This window comes from Polistes canadensis, unplaced genomic scaffold (assembly GCF_001313835.1).
Source record: "Polistes canadensis isolate GaletaPanama2010 unplaced genomic scaffold, ASM131383v1 scaffold_214, whole genome shotgun sequence".
NCBI lineage: Eukaryota > Metazoa > Arthropoda > Insecta > Hymenoptera > Vespidae > Polistes > Polistes canadensis.
In genome coordinates this window covers 17,980-38,102 of record NW_014569761.1, presented here as the reverse complement: position 1 = coordinate 38,102, position 20,123 = coordinate 17,980, and the positions used below count along the sequence as shown (strand labels likewise).

General features: G+C 30.0%; 3 protein-coding genes across 7 annotated transcripts in view; 2 read left to right on the top strand and 1 right to left on the bottom strand.

The window, feature by feature from the left end:
* LOC106790103 (putative epidermal cell surface receptor) overlaps positions 1-15,174 on the top strand; it is a 16,121-nt gene extending 947 nt beyond the window's left edge. For 3 of the 5 annotated variants that reach the window (XM_014754798.1, XM_014754800.1, XM_014754797.1), the window contains exons 3-14: positions 7,474-8,076; positions 8,221-8,514; positions 8,664-8,856; positions 8,954-9,168; positions 9,254-9,609; positions 10,020-10,281; positions 11,086-12,426; positions 12,678-12,876; positions 12,964-13,462; positions 13,544-13,904; positions 14,022-14,215; positions 14,619-15,174. In XM_014754798.1, coding sequence (XP_014610284.1) covers positions 7,474-8,076; positions 8,221-8,514; positions 8,664-8,856; positions 8,954-9,168; positions 9,254-9,609; positions 10,020-10,281; positions 11,086-12,426; positions 12,678-12,876; positions 12,964-13,462; positions 13,544-13,904; positions 14,022-14,215; positions 14,619-14,711 — 4,610 coding nt within the window. In that variant the 3' untranslated portion in view covers positions 14,712-15,174. Of the gene's footprint in view, positions 1-7,473; positions 8,077-8,220; positions 8,515-8,663; positions 8,857-8,953; positions 9,169-9,253; positions 9,610-10,019; positions 10,282-11,085; positions 12,427-12,677; positions 12,877-12,963; positions 13,463-13,543; positions 13,905-14,021; positions 14,241-14,618 lie in introns of all 5 variants that reach the window. The other 2 variants (XM_014754801.1, XM_014754802.1) reach the window with 2 other exon arrangements.
* A 1,115-nt stretch (positions 15,175-16,289) lies between these two features.
* LOC106790095 (probable phospholipid hydroperoxide glutathione peroxidase) lies at positions 16,290-17,627 on the bottom strand. The gene is made up of 3 exons (XM_014754788.1): positions 17,451-17,627; positions 17,289-17,360; positions 16,290-17,022 (listed from the first exon to the last, which is right to left on the bottom strand). The coding sequence occupies exons 2-3, from the start codon at positions 17,293-17,295 to the stop codon at positions 16,442-16,444; spliced, it is 588 nt and encodes a 195-aa protein (XP_014610274.1). The 5' UTR covers positions 17,296-17,360; positions 17,451-17,627; the 3' UTR covers positions 16,290-16,441.
* A 372-nt stretch (positions 17,628-17,999) lies between these two features.
* On the top strand, positions 18,000-19,802 carry LOC106790094 (pre-mRNA-splicing factor ISY1 homolog). The gene is made up of 4 exons (XM_014754787.1): positions 18,000-18,207; positions 18,311-18,333; positions 18,424-18,742; positions 18,814-19,802. The coding sequence occupies exons 1-4, from the start codon at positions 18,205-18,207 to the stop codon at positions 19,180-19,182; spliced, it is 714 nt and encodes a 237-aa protein (XP_014610273.1). The 5' UTR covers positions 18,000-18,204; the 3' UTR covers positions 19,183-19,802.
* Positions 19,803-20,123: the final 321 nt, after the last annotated feature.

Sequence of the window (20,123 nt, the reverse complement as noted above, 5' to 3'; positions counted from 1 at the left end):
CTATTTCTATTCGAATTTCATTGTTACAAATTTTGTCAAAATATTATTTAAACGAGTAAAGAATTTCTTTTAATCGATCGATTAAGGTACACGTGTTCTTTCCCCTTCTAAAATTATTTTTTTTTTTTTAATTTTTGGTGTAAAACTATAACGAACGTTTGTTTTAGTAACATCGGGGATGTTCGCATGATTGAATTTCAACGATTGGAATGTTAAATAGGAAACCCATATTCTTTTTACTTTAATCGTTTTCTCCCCGCGTGCACAATATGAAAGTAAACAGAAGAGTGTTCTTTTTTTTTTTTTTTTTCTTTTAACTACGAGAACGGAAACGTAAAAAGTACTCGTCGGATAGTTCGGATTCGTCGTCATTCGGATTCGAAGCGGATTAACGGTAGCACGAAGAGTCCAGTTGGTGAACCGACCGACACGCATTCGTTCGTACGACGACCTTCGAAAGAACAAGACGCCTAACTGTGACTCGTAAAAGGAGGAGTCGGACGTTGATCTTCCTTTTAAATTTCACGCTCAATAGTATAATATTATAATATGACTTATGCGAATTATTATTTTGCTATATTATAGACGATACAACTTTCTTATTTTTAAATTACAAATACCTATGTAGATAGAAGAAGCTTTGTAATGCATCAATGAACGAATCACATACTTTCTTTTATGGTTTCTTATGGGGGAACCCACCTCGTCACCTCTTTCTCTCTTTCTTTCTCTTTCTATCTCTGATACAATCTCGTCGATATCACCGTGCAACGTTTCGATTCGAAAGCAAACAGAAAATAAACATTGTAACGTATTATTTTTAACGAAGCCAATTATGGCTTCGTGAATTATTTTGCGATAAAATACCTCTAATAATTTTTCTTATTATTATTATTATTGTATTTTATTAAATTTTCTTCTTTTTCTCTTTCGCTCTTTTTATTTTACGGGTTTTTTTTACGCGCGAACTAACGAGGTCTATAATTAAACTCAAACAATGGAAAGAATTCGTCGAGATTTTATATGGGTTAGCATACGATTCGATCCACTCTCTCGAAAAAAGTGTGTTCGTGTACCAGAAAAATTCTAGCAAGAAACAATCGTTGTGTACTTTTATATTTATTTTTATTAATCTATCGCGTTATTATTTTTTATCAATGGAACAAAATATTGTTAGAAGCATATTTAAATAAGTAACTTTCTTTGTGCTTTATTTTCGAATATTTTACTTTTTCCAACAATCGATATCCCGATAATGAAATTTTTGAAAAAAACAAGGATAAAAAAATCATGACGTTTAGAGAGAGTAAAGTCTGTGATTGTATTGTACTTATATTTTCTTTCTTACTAATATAAGAACATGAAAGACAAAATAATTACTTGACGTGTCGTAACATAAAGAGACATATCATGCATGTACGTACTATAAGTAATTAGTATATACCTAGTGTGTACGAAACTTTTGACAAATAAAAATAACAATAAATATTAATAATCAAAGATATTCAAATATTCTATGTTTTAATTCTTAATATGCTGTGTAAAGAAAAAAAAAAGAATATTTAATTATTATTTTTAATTTATTTAATTTCGCAATAAAATAAATAGATTACTTAAACACGTGCATATACAATGAATAATTCTCAAATGAATAAAATTCGAATAACTGAGAAAAATAATATCTAAAATCGATCATTTTGATAAGTTTGATAATTCCAGTATCGAAATGATCACCTACCCAGTATATTGGTAAAGCAACAACCGCGAATGTACTAGGTATATTATCCCATATGCTTCTCGCGTAGCTTAGAAGAGAAATATTGGAATAAGAAAGAAAAGAAGAGGGTATAGAACTCTTCGAGGTCTCGCTCCTTGTCCGAGTTTTCAAAGATTTCAAACAATTTTCCATTCTAATCCTAGATAGAGAGAGAGAGAGAGAGAGAGAGAGAGAGAGAGGAGAGAAAAAAATAAATAAGAGAAATATTAGGGTGAATCAAAAAAGTTCGTACGTTTTTTTTTTATAATTAATATTTCCAAAGTAAATTTTTTACAAAAAACAATTCATTATACAGTTTGTAACGCAATAAACGTACGAATTTTTGATTCACCCTAATGGAAAGAGAATTTTCAAAGATTACCAAAGTAAAATCTGGTGATTTCAACGCTCGCATAGAAAACGACAACGAGTGTTTGGAAAAATATTATATTATCGAACGATGTCAGATCGATCGTAAAGATTTATCAACGTTGTTACAAATTTGTTCTAACGAAAGTGAGATAGGGTAAGGTAGGATACTACAAAATCAACATTTTTATACACCTTTCCATCGATTAAAATGAATTATTCTTTCGTTGCAATGTTTTACGTGGAAAAAAGCCGCAGTAATGAAAACTAATATAAAAATAAAAATGTATATTAAAGAAAGAGCTAATATATAAATATTTATTTTATATACAGGCTGTGGGTTCCAAAAATCACTTTACCAAGAAATAAAAAACAAAGCAAAAAATCAATAATAGTTTGTTAATATTATTACAATATCAGATTTGTTTCATTTCAAGATACGAATCTCACCATAAAATATGGATTCATGATACCATTACTATAAATACCTATTAAATAAATATTTCTAATTTTTCAATTAATTAAAACAATTCTTTAAACATTAAACTATGTATTTTCACATCCAAAAATAATAACGAAAATATAGAAAAACCTAAATCTATTTTATCCATTATTGATGCCAATACTGTAATTCAAAACAATCATGCATTTCATTTTCATTTTAAAAAAACGTATTATCTTCGAGTAATATTGATATTTCGTTTCGAACATTTAATACAAGATTGAATTTATTGGATTATAAAACAAAAACAAAAAATTCGGGCGAATTAAAAAAATGTAAAGAAAATTTTCATAATCAACTAATTGCATATATATATATCGAATATATATTATATAATATTTTATAATTCGTTACAAATTGCCTGTGTGCAATCCAATACATTATTAATTCTTAGACCTCGTAAACGTATAGTATAATTTATAACGTATAAAAACTAATGGCAAATAAATCAAGGGAACTGGTGTCAATGATGAAATATGAAAATAAAATCAATGCAATGGTTTACGTAACTATCCTGTTAAAAGCTCAACTTCTCAGCAACAGTTGGGGTCCATGGCTTTTTCTTATTTTCTTCTTCGCTTATATTATGTTAGATTAATCCTCATAGTCAGTTAAGTACGCTTTCGAAGATAAAGAAGGTGGGATTGGATTGGGGAAAGGAACCTCGAACGAATGAACGTATGAACGTTCGAACAAATGAACGAAAGAGCAAACGCGGGCGCGGCTCACTAACACATTAACAAACGTGCGAGAATCGCGAATGCAATATTAAAAAAAAAAAGAAAAGAAAACAAAAAGTAACGAGGACCAGCCATCATGTTTTTTTTTTCACCTTCGAACGAGATAGATATCGCATTTCTCTTTCAATCATAGTTCGCATTGAAAATGCCACCGTTCCACTCTCGACTCTTCGTATTTGTCGAAAGTACACACACACACACACACACACACACACACACATACACACCGGTAATCTCGTATGTATGTATATAATATCTCTTCCCCTCTGAAAACTGAATTAATCGGTTAATAAAACATACTTTTCTTATTTATCGAATCTAAACCTCGTCCAGAGACAAGTAATATTTCTCGTTGTTATTTAAAAATATATATTCGATTTGCATTTCATAGTTTATTTATAATAAACCGGATATTAGTCAATAATTAAGTAATATCGTAGTGATATAATTTTAAATTATCGATTATCAAACTGTATTACGTAAAAGGATAACTTATGTTCTGCGATAAAATGTATTTGATTATTTCTATATGTTTAATTTTTCTATAATTAAATCATTCGTATGTATTCTCAATTAATTTCTTAATTAACATATTATCTATATAAAATAATAAATAAATGTTCTATTTTGAAATTATAGAAAATTGTTGATATATTCTATCATTATTGGTATGGAAAAGTTTGGGAAACGTTGATTAGAAGAATCATTAAAAGTAGTTGGATGTTAAGTTAACATGCTCTACGTTCTCTCGATGGTTTCAATATCGTAAGATCGGTAACGAACGATGATGTAATAAGAAAGATGATCTGAATCATCGTTATCCTTTAATTTCTGATCGAATTTATATCATCGTATGTAAAATAATATCAAGTATATTGATTTCATTTGATTTTAAATTAAACAAAATAACAAAAATATTGTAGTTTGGATCGATAAAACACAAAGTATGGAATCAAATGTTTATTTTACAAGAAGTGGCAAGTAGGATAGGATACCGTATAGCCGAAGGCATGTTCGCTCGGTGACCGACTATTTTCTCTCTCCCTCCCTTCTCCGGCATCTTGTTTTATCCTCCCACCATAATATCCCGCGTTCCATCCAGTTTACCTTCTCGTGCTACCTTCTCGAGATATTTTTCCCTGTTTTTCTTCCTCTTATTTTTCTCGTCTTCCACGAGTTCCTCTTCCCTTTTCCTCTTCGGAATCTCGATTCGATCAATTTTTTCAACCGTTCGATTAATATTCTTTACTTCTTTCTTTCTCTTTGCATTACAAGAATTCTATGATACATCCAACTTTAAGATCGTTTAATTTGTTTACATCGAAAAACGTTTAGATCATTGATGCATAAGTTATTTGGATCGTACGTTGAAAAAAATATATCTTTTACGATAACAAACAGTTTTAACATTTTAAATCGTTATGAGATAAAATTTAAAACAAAAATCAAAAATGGTTATTTATATTCACATATATGTACATGAACCACATTCATAACTTATTCATTTTCAAATTAACATTGTAGTTTCATTTATCATGTACGGTCTAAAAGTTGTTCTCATTTAATGGTGTTAAGACCTAATTATTAAAGTAAGTAAACGGCTCATATAACATTTAAAAAAAATATATATATATATATATCTAATATATATTTATAAATCAGCACGAACTTTCCGAGCAATCTAATATTACATATATATAGAGAATAATATAATAAATAATTATTCTTTAAATTTAATTAATTATTAACTATAATTAAATCCTATTGATATTATATTTTTTCAAAATTTCTTATTAAAATCATCATTATATGATAAAACAATATAAAAGCTTCACCTTAATTTTGGAAATATTTTGACTGTCACACCCAAATTCAGATAACTTAGCGTAATTGTGTTAAAATGACGACATTAATCGTCCCAGTAACTAGTTTTCTAAGATATCGTATTCTCTTAATTATTGAACGTTATAAACCTAGATTGCAAGTAAGCTGTGGTAACTTGTCTCCAGATTAGAAAATATTATAGTACGAGTAGTCGATACGCGAATAGCGTTACACTGGCTGGCCTTCGATGCAAATATACTGTTTCTTTACGATTAAAAGTCGATCTTGAAAGTATTACTAAACTCTCGATCGAATCTTTTATTCTTTATTTTTTTTTATATATATTTATTTGATCACAAATACATATTAGAAGAAATTCAAATATTAATAAAATAGCTTTATATATATATAAATAAGTTTTAAAGGTACAAAATTTCTCTTGACGTATATATGTAATTTGTGTGTGTATTTTTTTTCTATTAATCGTTTATTTAAATTTCTTTCATTAAAATCAACATATAATTCTTTCTAATGGCATACCGTGATTCCTCGTAAGTCGCACGTGTCGAATATACCGTGTCAAGTGAACTCGACGAATATAGAGTTCGTGTGAACCGGTTAAACCGTTATGATTCTTCATTCATACCGTAATGGAAGTTGTACTTCCTTGGTATGTTATTTGATAAACGACAAAATTTTCTATAGTATGAAATATAACGATTAAACCCTTAGTAACCTAATTTCTTAATTATATCTACATCCAAAAGTAATATAATGTTACACAAGTTTGAACACATTACTTGTTTTAATACAATTATACTATAATAAATATAACTTATACTTTTAAAAAATATACAAGTTTCATATTTTTATCTATCCTAAAATCAAGAAATAATTATATATAAAAATAAATATATTATTATGCGATTTCAAAGTTACACGATGTAACATAAGATTAAATATCGAGTTAAATTATAAAAAAGAAAAAAAAATTGGCCGATCGATCGAAATAATTAGACAAAATATACATCCATTTAACGAATGTAATTCATTTGGTTGCATCTTCGTGAGGTCGTCCGTTACGTCAGGAAACTTTCTACCTGCACAATGTCGTATCACCGGCAGATCTCTGAGAATAAAGGCTTCTTTGAAACGAAACAGAGAAAGAGAGTTGTGATACTTTCGTGAGGTCCCAATGAGAATAACTGAATAACAGAACGTATATATGTATATAAGTAGGTTTATCAAGGACGTTCACTTCCTTGTCTTATCTTCTTTTATCCGTTTCAAAAAAAAAAAAAAAAAAAAAAGGGGAACCTACTTAATATCCTGGCAACATTATTATCGTATGTATTTTCGAGGTTACACAACCTGAATGAATGGTATAGAAAATTGTTTAAATGATTAACAAAAAGAAACAAAATGACGAGTAAATCGTTGAAAGTTATTCTATCGAAACGAAACCCATTAAGTATTTACAAGTAAAATTTGTACTTTACATCCAATCACCATTATCGAACTTAACAAGTTTCTTGGCCCGGACATACCGCATCGCTTGCTCACGGTTCCATTTACCGTTACACCGAACCTCTTGACGACATTGTTTCACAGTTGGATCATTGATAACAATTAAATAATGTTAACGAAAGAAGGTCGAAAGATATTAACTTATCGTGTGTGTGAATCCTTGAGAAAAGAAGATAACTCATTTAAATACATGTATAATATATAAATAGAAAATATACAATATATATTAGATTTAAATCCGGGAAAGATGATCCACTTTTATTTTAATATAACATACATTCTTCATTTGATCGATATTAAATGAAGGAGTAATATTTATAGAAATAAATATATGGGGGAGAAATTATAATATATCAATATAAAACTAACAAATTCTTATATAGATTTTTCTAGATAAAAAGAAAAAAAGATATTGTGGCTCAGGTAAAAAAAAAACACATTAATAAAATGATAATTTAAGGAATAAGCTAAACATTTTTTGGAGAGTATCATCTTATTTCCATATTACAAATAATTATCTAATTTTTCAATTGAAAACAAAATGAAAGAGAATCATTAATGAGTCTTATATAATAATATTATATTATAAATAATTAAAAATTGAATTATATTATACATACAATATATAATACGAGATCAAAAATATGGCCATTTAATTAAGAATTAAAATAATGAATCTCTTTTACATTAATTAAAAAAAATGTCAGTAATATCTAACGATAAGTTAATCGTGTTTATTTTATCATTCTTTGCAGTTGCCGAAAACGAAAATATATTAAAAGTCGAGCCATTGGAAACTAGGCCAAAAAACGAAACGTTTAATTCGAAAAGTGAATTATTGATCAAAGAAACGGATACTAAAGTATCGACAGAGGGTAAAAAGAAATCCGTAGTCGACCTTAAAACAAAAGTGGAACAAAAATATCAGAAATCTTATAAGGAGGATGATGCTAAATCTTCTACCGCATATCTCGCATCATCTCGAGATAACACGGAATCAAGGTCCTCCGTTAAAAAAGAAAGCACCGCTATACCTCTTCTATTTCGTGGCGAGGTAATTGCTACTTCATCGTCATCTACGATGAAAATTCCTGACGTAACGGAGACATCAACTTTAACGGAAGATGAAGAAAATACGACAAGGATGGTGGAAACGATAAAGGGGACCAAAATTATGGATGAAGAATCACGAATCAACGAAGCGACATCATCATCATCATCATCATCATCATCATCATCATCGTCAAGCAGAGGAAGAGCACTCAACGTTACTGCACCTGAACCAGCTAATTCATTGCACACCAATTTGACGGATCTGAGTGACGTCAGCATGGACGAGAACGACAAAGAAGTCGAAGGTGTAAATTTCTTTTCGTCCGGTTATTCTTTTTCTTTTCTTTTTTTCTTTTTTTTTTTAAATTAATTACAATTTATCGTCATATCTCTCGTCAATTTGTATATTTAATTTTTTTAATTACGATTATATCAATGAATTTTGTTAGGAGGAGAATACGTGTTACCTCACAACGAAACTTTGATGAACGTTTCCTCGAGCTTTTTGTCTAATTCAATTCAATGTATCGACGATGGACGAACGTATTCTATGGGAGAGAAAATTGTTAAAGATTGCGAAGAAAAATGTATTTGCAAGGAGGGTGGATTTATTGGGGATTGTAAACCATTATGTGTTTCGCCATACGTTAGAGCAGGTAGAGGTATACACGATCCTCTTTGCGAAGAGAAATTAATCACCGAGGAACCGTGTTGTGCTATTTTAATTTGCGCTGCTGATTCAGGTATGTAAGATTTAATATTTAATGTTTATTTCTAATTATATTACGATCGATCGTTATGATCATGTTAATTTTACGGGATAAGATAAAATCTAAATTACTAAATAATTATCAACGATTTTATATATATTATAATATTCTTATTCTCGTAGCACCGGAACCGGAAGAGACTTGTTTATTTAGAAATAAAACTATTTCGAGAGGACAACGAGTTGAAGATGGTTGCTCGAAAGTATGTATTTGCGAAACTGGTGGAAATCTTAAATGTCAACCAAGGTGTCCACCAAATGAAACTACGTCTATCGCTAATCAACATGATCGTTGCGTCGAACTTATGGACCCAAGGTGTGTGTGTGTGCGTGTGTGTACATCTAATTAAAGTAACATTTAAATTCTACGTGTTACAAAACAAATCATAGAATACAATTTTTTCTATTGATAGAGATTCTTGTTGCACCATTACATTATGCGACGTTACTCTCGGCGATCACGAAATCAAAACCGAAAATTCAACCGATTTGAGTGTTAATTTGACCGATGTCAAAGTTTTAAATTCAACGGCGATCAAGTTAAAACTTTCGGGAAAAAATTTGGATACCGTTACCATCGAGATATCTGATAACAATCACGTTTGGAGACAACAAATACCCGACAAAGGTAAATAATTATAATTATATTGAGAATAATTATCTAGCGTTTTTTTTACTTTAACGATTTATTTCTTTATTTTTTTGTTCTCTAGCTGGCATCATTTCGAATTTGGAACCAGCACGTACTTATTACGTTCGTGTTATTGAATCAGGCCGAACTGGTCCAGCTATTCAAGTATCTTTACCTGCGGAAGTAATAAAAACTAATGTTTCGGAGAAAATGTTCGATAAAAATTCGTGCAGTCACAGAGGGAAATCTTATAAACTTGGTGCAGAATGGTACGACGAATGCATTTCCTTCTGCATATGTGCTGAAGGGGGAAAAGCAGAATGCGTTACAATACAGTGTCCTACAGATTTTGGATTGGACGTATTAGATCCATATTGTATTGATTGGGAAACCGTTCCAGCGAATTTCGTTCCGAAGGCACCTCAGTGTTGTCCTCAGGTAAATAAATAATTAATATTATTTATTAATTTATTTTACTGTGTTTTCTGATTAAAAAAAATAATGCCTGCATTTTCTACTTTTCCTATAACATATATAATATAAAACTTTAGAATGTTACTATTAAACGATCGCACCATCCGCCACTTTCAACGTTTCAAAACTAACTGTTCTCTTCATTGTTCCTTCGAAACATTTATATTTATATTTAATATGTAAACAAAAATTTTTCTGATTTACGTTTCGTCTGACAATGAGTTCGAAATAATGTGAGAAAGATAAACAGTGTCACCGTTATTCCCTTTCTATTACAATAACATATATATTATCGATGAAATATATATATATACATGGTGGGGCAATAACTCTAACGTTATATTTCTATAAATTATTTTTTTTTCCTTTTTCAGGAAGTTCATTGTAGAAATAATGGATCTTGCAATTATGAAGGAGTGACATACGTCAATTGGAGCGAATTACCATCGAATGTCACTGGATGTGAAAAGCGATGTTATTGTGAAATGGGAAATGTGACCTGCCATGCAGCCTGTCCACCTGTTCCTGCTTTGCCACCTGTAACGCTACAATGTCCATCGCAACAAGCAACCTTGATGCATTTACCTGGTGATGATTGTTGCTTGCATTGGGTCTGTGGAAATCCTTCGTTACAGGGTACAGATATACTTCGAACTTTAATCATTCGAAATTCAATTATAAACTTGATTTCAAATATTTTTAAAATAATTGAGAAATTGACTGATGATTGAGGAATGAAAGATAGAATCAGTTTAAAAAAAAAAAAAAAAAAATGAAAAACTGTTCACAATTCTTTTATTCTATTTAATGTTGACGGTGACGGTAATCGTAAAGGATAAAAAAACTTTCTTATCATTATATTTTCGTCCTTAAATTATAACAACAATTGGGTGTCTGGTATTGGGTTACGCTTTGTACCATGCGCGGACCTGACTGGATATATCCAGTATACTATTTCAAAAAAAATATGTATATATATATACATTTGTAAAAAATAATTATCATCCCAATTTAGTGTGTTAATCTAAACTAAGGATTATGAACGTATATCCATCGCACAGATTTATATCACTAAAAAGATAATAATCGGATAGGTATACCTGTCGTTCATCTATAAAAATCTCTTATACGTAGGTATAGGTATAGGATATAATAGTTTTGTATAAATACATACGTATATACGTAAATGTATATAAGTAGATACGAATTAATTGAAAAATAACTGTAAAAATGATCAATATCGGTCTTACACATACGTTAATTGTATATTTGTGCACAAGAAACTGTAGATGCTGCATGCTTTGTACGGCGGCAGGTGTGCTTGCACATATACGTATACATAGGTAACTTGGATCTGGCTGTAAATATGCATGGACTTTGGACAAATTCTGACCGAATTACCGACCGAATTTCTGTGACAATAGACTTTACTTATTGCAGGAATGAACGCGACGCCCGCGTATCCCGGCCCCTTAGCTACAGACACATTCAATCGGCAATCGATTGACGATAGCAAAAGATTGAATAACAAGTCGGAAATGGTCAGGCCCAGCCAGGAACCGGAACATGGCACTTCCTCCTTGTGGGAAGATTCGAAAAATACTAATACTTATGCCGMCCCTGCCACTACTACTCATGGACTATTTCATTATCCTATGGATCCTGGACATCCTACCGTGCCATACAACGGACCTTACAGTCCTGACTACAAACCTACTCATCCTACTATCGACGAAGTCTTTCATGTATCCTCTCAGACAGAAAAATTAATACCATTGATCAAAGATAAATCAAAAACAAAATTGGATTCTAAAAAACCTGTCGAACCAATGAAAACACATTTTCCAGGACCATTGAGTCCTGACAAATTTCCCGATAAAATTATGTCCGTTCCAATGCAACCAAACATGGATAATCAATATATACATAGTACGATTAAACCAAACAAATTATCAATATTTCAAAAGGGCGTTCACAACGTCGATCAACCTCAATTTATACCATTAAATCCTCATCAAGAATCCGACAGTTCCAGTTTCTCCTTTATACCGAATAACGGAGAGAACATACCTCCTTCTAGTTTTAATGAACAATTCGACGAGAGCGTGGCAGGACCACCTTACCATGATTCAATACCATCAAAACCAGACTCGATCGATCCAAACGTGATAATTCAAATGAATTCCAAAAAAAAAACTCAAATCGTTGATCATTTCTCCGACATAGATAAGATTAAAACTTTGTCAGCAATTTTACCGGGAAAACCAAAACAAGGTCAACGCAATCCCGAACAAGAGATCGCACCCGATGAACTGTACCATTTTATAAATATTCAACATCCTGGTTTAATTCAACTCGATCATGGTCCACCTCAAGGCCATTCCGGTATTTACAATCTTCATCAACAAATCTCAACACAAAAGCGACCGTCGACTAATCAAATACAAACAGGATATTTTGGTACTCCACCACCATTAGCGAAAAAAACTAGCAAGCCACACATTTTTACGCAAAAAAATGAAAACGGACAAACCACTTATCACATACACACGCCAGATATTCCTAATACTCCTCAAAAAATAGAAGAATTGTTGGCTCATATCAGTCAACATGATACTAATCCTGGACCATTCCAACATTATCCTGGACAACCACCAATACCTCATAACATACCGACCGGTCCGCAACCTTCTCTACCACTTCATATTGATGCTCATATACCACATTCAGGACTCACGCACTTGAATCATCCGTTCGCAGCACAAACGCCAAACCAGTCAGGTTCGTCCCTGATAGAAAAAGAAAAACAAAACAAAACAAAATAGAAAAAGAATCAACAAAAAAATCATTAATTTCATATGACAATAGGTTTTTATATTTATTACCTATACTTTGATTCTCTAAAATCTATCACACTTCAGGAAAAATTCATGTTCTACAATTGAGAATAATAGCCCATATCAGTTATTCGAAACTTTTATACGTTAATTAACTTTGAAAATCGTTGAATATCTTTATCATTTTTATTGCAGGATTAGACCATAATTTACCATCAGGTTTTCCATTAACAGGAGGTATTCCTAATTTCCCTGTATCGTCATCATCCGATGAGGTGACTGTGCAAGTTTTGGAAGCACTCGATGAGAGTACGGTACGATTAGTATTTACTGTACCAACAATTTTAGTAGGTCTTCATGGAAGAGTCGAATTACGATATACTAGTGATCCTAAGTAAGTTTATTATTTTATTTTATTTCTTATTCACATTACTACAAAATTTTCTATGAGATATAATCACATTTATATGAATATATTTAGAAATTTAAATCCAACAACTTGGAAATCAAAAGTATTTGCACCTCCTGGTGATCTGATAGCAACTCCTCAATTGGAATTTGAATTAGACGATTTGAAACCATCTACAGAATACAAAGTGAAAATAATGGTTAAGCTAAAAGATTTAACTAACAGTCCAATGAGTAAAGTATACACTGTACGTACTTTAGAAAAATATGCTGAAGGTACAACGTTACCACCACAAATACCAGTCGATGCGGAATTAAGAATAATGGAAACAAATTCGAGTTGGATTAATGTTATATGGAAGAAATTTACGGATTACGAGTTACAATTTATCGATGGTGTTCAATTACGATATAAGGAACACGATGGGAAAGTATACGCAGCTACGCCATTGATTCATAGATCTGTAACGAATTATGTTATTGAAAATCTTAAACCTATGACAACGTATGAAATTGGAATTTATTTTATACCATTCCCTGGACAAACTACTGAGCTTGTTGCAGAAAAAACGGTAATATAATAATGCGTATTTTATATATATATATATTTCTCTTATAAAATATAATACATATAAAAATTTGTTTTTATACAGATTCACGTAACTACGTCTTCTGAACCAGATCCTTACTCATTCGACGTAAAAGTTGAGATAAAAACTATTAAATCGACCGATGTTGAATTATCATGGAGTGGCGTTCCTTATCCTGAAGATAAATATGTTAATATTTATCGAGCGATTTATCAAAGTGACAGTGGCAAAGAAGATACAAGTACATTTAAAATCGCTAAAAGAGATTCTCCAGCTAAGACTATTATCAGTGATCTAAAACCAGGAACAAGGTATCGTTTGTGGATCGAAGTTTATTTAACAAATGGAAGAATTAAGAAAAGTAACGTACAAGATTTTGTTACTAAACCTGGTATTTTAATACCAACAAACGTGCCTCGACAAGGTATTTCATAAATTTTTATTATTTTAAAATGCATGTTGAAAAAAAATATGCATTATACACAAATGTAATATTTGTAAATAATTTATATTTAACAAAAGAAAAATTCAACTTTTATAGTGGGTAAATTGGCTTCTATACCCTTACACGAAGGAGATTATTATGGTCCTTTAGTCATAGTAGCAATAGTTGCATCTCTTGCGATATTATCTACATTGATTCTTTTAATGATGTTGATGAAAAGACGAACGAGCAGTAAGGCAGACATTTCACCGCGCAAAACTACATCGGCGTATGATAATCCTTCCTACAAGGTAGAATTACAACAAGAAACTATGGGTAATTTATTGTTATTTTATTTGCATTAAAATGCGGAGTTTGTATATACTCGAATTTTTTTATATTATGGTTTGCTTTGCAAAAAAATTCAATAGCTTGTCCAGGAAATGGTATGAATTAAATTTCAATATCGTACGTTGTCATCTACTTAATATTGTTATTAAAAAATTACATTTTATTCGTTTTATATGATAACGTGAAAAGAAAAAACTATTGGAGAGGAATTAATTTGAAATATTAGAATATTCGAATACAAAATAATTACTTATTTTAGTGGTAAAAAATTAATAAATATTATAATTATAAATGCTCAATTTTTTATTATAATTACAGCACAACGATATAAATATTCAGACTTTGTAATATTTGTTTTTTTAGACTTATGAAGATTCGACTGTTACTAATGGAAGAAAACAAAATATGGAACATGAAATGGCTACAATTAATAGCAATGTTAAGGATGTTGCCTGATATTTTGTAATTTATCGGATTATATTTATTTATAAAGTTATATTAATATACTTACCAATTTATAAAATCCGTCCATAGAAAACAATCGTCTATATATTTTACGCAAAAATATGCGTTTATTCGAAAATAAACGGGAATTTCATTATTATGGACTGTTCACTATCATTAACATAAATACATTATGTATTTCAGTCTAACGTAAAAATACTGAAAAACTTCTTCATTTATTAAATATAGAGCTTAATATGTGTCATGTATCAAATTTTGTACATAAAGCACGTGATAATGTAACATTTAAGATTTTCCACGAAAATGTTATAACACAAAGATTTTTATTACGAGAACTTTTACTTTTATTCAGTTTTAAGATATTAAATTAATAATTAATAATTAATAATAAACTTCAAATATATATATATATATAATTGTAAGAAACTGTGAATAAACTATGCTCTAAATTAAACGCACGTTTAAAAGTATTTTACAATATTTTCTTATAAATGTTAATAATATACATATATACAGGGTGAGTCCGGAAATGTGACGTTTCAAAATAACTCGTAAAATATACATTGTATGAAAAAATGTTTCCTGCATAGTTAAATTAAATTAGGGGACAAAAAGTAATTTTTTAATAAGATATCAAGATCATCGTTAGTTTTTTAAATGGAATGCCTAATTTTTTTTCTGAATTCTGATAAAGCATCAAATTCTACATAAAAAACTAGCATACTATGTAGGGCCTAAAATGAATAACTGCTGAGATATTCACAAATAAATTATTATTATTATAAGTGTTCGAAGTGTTCTCCATTACAATCAATGCACTTTCGTAATCTTCTTATCAAAGAAGTAAGATCCGGCAATTTGATAATCAATTATGCCACATCAGACATTCAAGCTCCATCAGTGTAGATGGTCTGTTTCACGCATCCATATTATTATTATTAGAATAAGTGTGCTATTATTAATGCATATAGGTCATACGTTCTTTGATAAGAAGATTACGAAAGTGCGTTGATTGTAATGGAGAACACTTTGAACACTTATAATAATAAAAATTTATTTGTGAATATCTCAGCAGTTATTCATTTTAGGCCCTACATAGTATGCTAGTTTTTTATGTAGAATTTGATGCTTTATCAGAATTTAGAAAAAAAATTAGGCATTCCATTTAAAAAAATAACGATGATCTTGATATCTTATTAAAAAAGTATCTTTTGTCTCCTAATTTAATTTAATTATGCAGGAAACATTTTTTCATACAATGTATATTTTACGAGTTATTTTGAAACGTCACATTTCCGGACTCACCCTGTATATATGTATATTATTTAATATTAAAATTTAAGTCTAATCACATGTTGAGTTTCTTTAACTTGGGATTATTTTGTACAGTCTGCATTTATATTGTCGAAAATCTTGAAAATAAACTCATTCATTATAGTAACTTGCATTAGTATAATTTTCAGGCAGAATAATATTTCCTTTAAATAACACTTAGTTGTGTTATATGTTGTTCCTTTATTAAATTATAAGAATTTTTGGAGACAAATAATATTATTAAAACAATCAAAATGATGTTTGTAAAAATGTTGCTTTATTACATATTTATATATGTCATGGGAAGAAAATAGTTTTTAACTATAAAGCTATGTTACACTATATGTTATTATCTTGATATTTATATATCTTAGATATTTAAACATAGATCTACCATAAAGTAAGATTTACAAATATTCTTGTAGAACAGGTTCCAATGTTAATGGTTCCTTGTTAGGAGAATATCTGGCTACAACCTTGCCTTCTTTATTAATGACAAACTTGGTGAAATTCCATTTAATGGTTCCACCTAGGTTGGTCAACCATTTCCACAGAGGATGAGCATTATCTCCATTGACATCTACTTTTTCAAACATGTCGAAAGTAACATTATATTTCTTAACGAAGTTAAGAATTTCTTGAGAAGTTCCTGGTTCTTGGCCACCAAATTGATTACATGGAAATGCAAGTATTCTCAATCCTGAATTTTCATACTTTTCATACAATTGCTGAAGTTGTTTATAATTAGTATCGGTTAATCCACAGTTGCTAGCAACGTTAACTATGATTAATACATGACCACGGTATTTGTTCAAGTCAACATCATTTCCATGGATATCAAGTGCGTGAAAATCATAAACAGAAGTTGGAGATTTTAAAGATTGTTGCTGTACATTTTTAGATGCGCATAGCTCTGAGTTGCTGTTCTCACAATTCTCAGACAATACTCCTGACAAAAAGCAGATGAGAAGCAACGGTATCCGCATACCTAATGAATGCGAATAAAGAAAATCCTTAACGAAAAGTAGAAATGTAAAAATACTTAAAATTAAGTTCTTATATGATAAAACAAGAAAAATAAACGCTCTAATGATAGTTTGTTATAGCTCTTTGACATTCCAATTCAGAAATTATTATCCTATGCAGTTTCATATATTATATATTGGTTGAACATTGTTTGTTTGAAAAACGAATCATTATTATTTACACATATAAAATTAAAATATTTATACTTAACGAAAGAAAATTACTCACGTAACATTTTTAAAGAAGTGTGGATGAATTCAAACACAACAATCAATTTATTTATAATAATTGTTCAAATGGCTGAAATAATTCTGTCTTATTATTTCTATTTTTATATATATATTATTAATAATAGCAAAATTAACCAGACGTGATAAGAAATGAATTTACCTTTACTGTATTTCCAATATATACTACTCAGATCACAAAAAGAAAAACACAACTCTTTCTTCTCTCCGGTTTCTTTATTACTAAAAGTTTTTTAAAATGAGGAACAAGGAAGTACCAGTTTCTTTCCTCTGGTTAGTCTGACGTCTTTAAGCCACCACCAATCAGAGTCTCTGTATCATGCATCAATAATAAAGAAAACAAGATGCCATCTTAGAACGCATATACCTTATAAAATAACTTCTAACCTTGTTAAATTAAAATAAGATTAAAAATTCTTTACAAAGAAACATATCAATGAATGCGTGTACTTAAATGCAAACTATTTTAATAAATATTATCATTAAAATAACTCTTATATATCTCGAGTTTACAAAACGTTCGTGTCTTTCTTTTTTTAAAATGTTGCATTGTGTATACCGGATGCATTATTGACACTTAAAATCACGTTCTTTACATCTATATACACATTCTTTCTCTTTTATAATAATTGTAAAAAAAGTTTGTTTAAATTATTAAAATTATTAAAATATATATTTGAAATGTGTCATTATTCAGTGAATGTGTTAGATGATTCAATATAACCTCAAAATAAAATAAAGTCATATTTGTATTTTTTATTTTTGTATTTTTTATTTTTGTATTTGCTGTTGATAGATTGTTATTAATTAAAACATACATATATTTATAATACACGGGCTTGTATTGTATAAACTAAGTTTTTTTTTAAATTGAAATTTAAAAGACCTATATAAAAATGGTAAGTGTAAATCATGTATACATCTATAAAAATAGAAAGAAAATAATTTTGTGTATAATTTAAATAAAACGGATCTATATATATATATATATTTTTATTTCAGGCACGTAATGCAGAAAAAGCTATGTGAGTAAATAAAATTTTCTTGCGTTCCTCTATAATATTTATTATAATTTCTTCGTAGAGAGATAGTAATTTGTTAAATTATTTTAATAGGACCACCCTTGCGAGGTGGAGAGCAGCACAAAGTAATGAAGGAGCTAAAAGAGAACAAGAGAGGAGGCCTTATCTAGCTTCTGAATGTAGAGACTTGAGGAAAGCGGAGAAGTGGAGAATGCAAATTATAAGAGAAATCGCTAAGAAGGTTGCGCAGATACAAAATGCTGGTTTAGGTGAATTTCGAATTCGTGATTTAAACGATGAAATCAACAAATTACTTAGAGAAAAAAGGCATTGGGAAGCGCAAATAAAAGAACTCGGTGGACCAGATTATTCTCGTGTAGGACCACGAATGCTGGATCATGAAGGCCGAGAGGTGAATAGATATTTTATGATTATTTGATATGCTTACTACTATTACTTATACTTAACATAAAATTCTTATAGGTACCTGGAAACCGTGGTTATAAGTATTTTGGAGCTGCAAAAGAATTACCAGGTGTGAGAGAACTTTTTGAACAAGAACCTCCACCACCCCCTCGAAAAACACGTGCAGAATTGATGAAAGACATAGATGCTGACTATTATGGGTACAGAGACGACGATGATGGCATTTTGTTACCGTTAGAACAAAAAGCGGAACAAGAAGCAAGAGACAAGACTATAGAAGAATGGCTACAGCATAAGAATAAAGAATCAGACTCGGAAGAGGAAATAGAAACAACTTCTCAAAAACCTATACCATCACAGCAAGACATACAAGAAGCATTACTTGCTAGAAAAAAGAAAGAACTATTAGAGAAATATGTTCTCTGACTGACACTTTATTTTTTATGCTCTTAATAACAACTATTCATAAATTTATTTAATTGTATCAGAGTACATCTTTATAAAACGCGATAAATATAGTTATTAATTTGTAAGTATTTAATAACATTGATCAAGGTAATTATTATTTTGTGCAGTAGACGTTTAAACTTTAATCGTTACTTATCGAGAAAAAGGGTGCTGTAGATAAAATATAAATAAAAATCCGATGAGATAGTCTGTTTATAACGTTCGCGATCTTCATTTATAATAGTTTTTGAAAAATATCGCGAATAAGATGATACGCTAATCCGCACCATTTTGATCTCATTAATTGCATAAAATCTTTTTTCTTAATTTGGCATACTTCTTTTTAACAAACGATCTTTAAAATAATGTCGTTTGTTAAGATCGTAACATTTTTATAGCGTTCACTGGGCATAGAAACAGCCGAGTATAACGAATTCTTTGAATTCTTTAGAGTAACTTGACGAAGTGATATATAAGGCAATGTAATCACGAAATAGTGCTCCTGCAATGAGAGAGTCATAAGATACACCTTTACGACTTATTACAATTATTTCATTTCGACGATGGATTACAGACAAATAAAGAATTCATTTTTGTAATGAAAACATCCTTAAGAGTGTACAATTGTCTGTATGTATGTAAATATGCAAGCGCGATTCAAAAACTTGCATTCCCATATCGTGTCATTTATAAACAGACTGTAACATAGTACGTTATGTACAATCATGTTGCTGTTAGGACTCAGAAGTAAATAACACTAAAAAGTACTAAAGTATATAATATTATCATTCCTTCGAATTTTTCTAACGTAGATGCATTTCTCTTGATCCAATTGTAAAGACCTTTTAGCGTATTATTATCGCGATTTCTTATTTGATAGCTAAATTAATTAGAGAGCTAGATATTAATCGGTATTTAAG

Excerpts from the sequence above, each read along its gene's own strand:
- LOC106790094 (XM_014754787.1), top strand. Across the intron at positions 18,334-18,423 it reads CGTAATGCAGAAAAAGCTAT|GACCACCCTTGCGAGGTGGA; the intron begins GTGAGTAAATAA and ends TTATTTTAATAG. Across the intron at positions 18,743-18,813 it reads TGGATCATGAAGGCCGAGAG|GTACCTGGAAACCGTGGTTA; the intron begins GTGAATAGATAT and ends AAATTCTTATAG.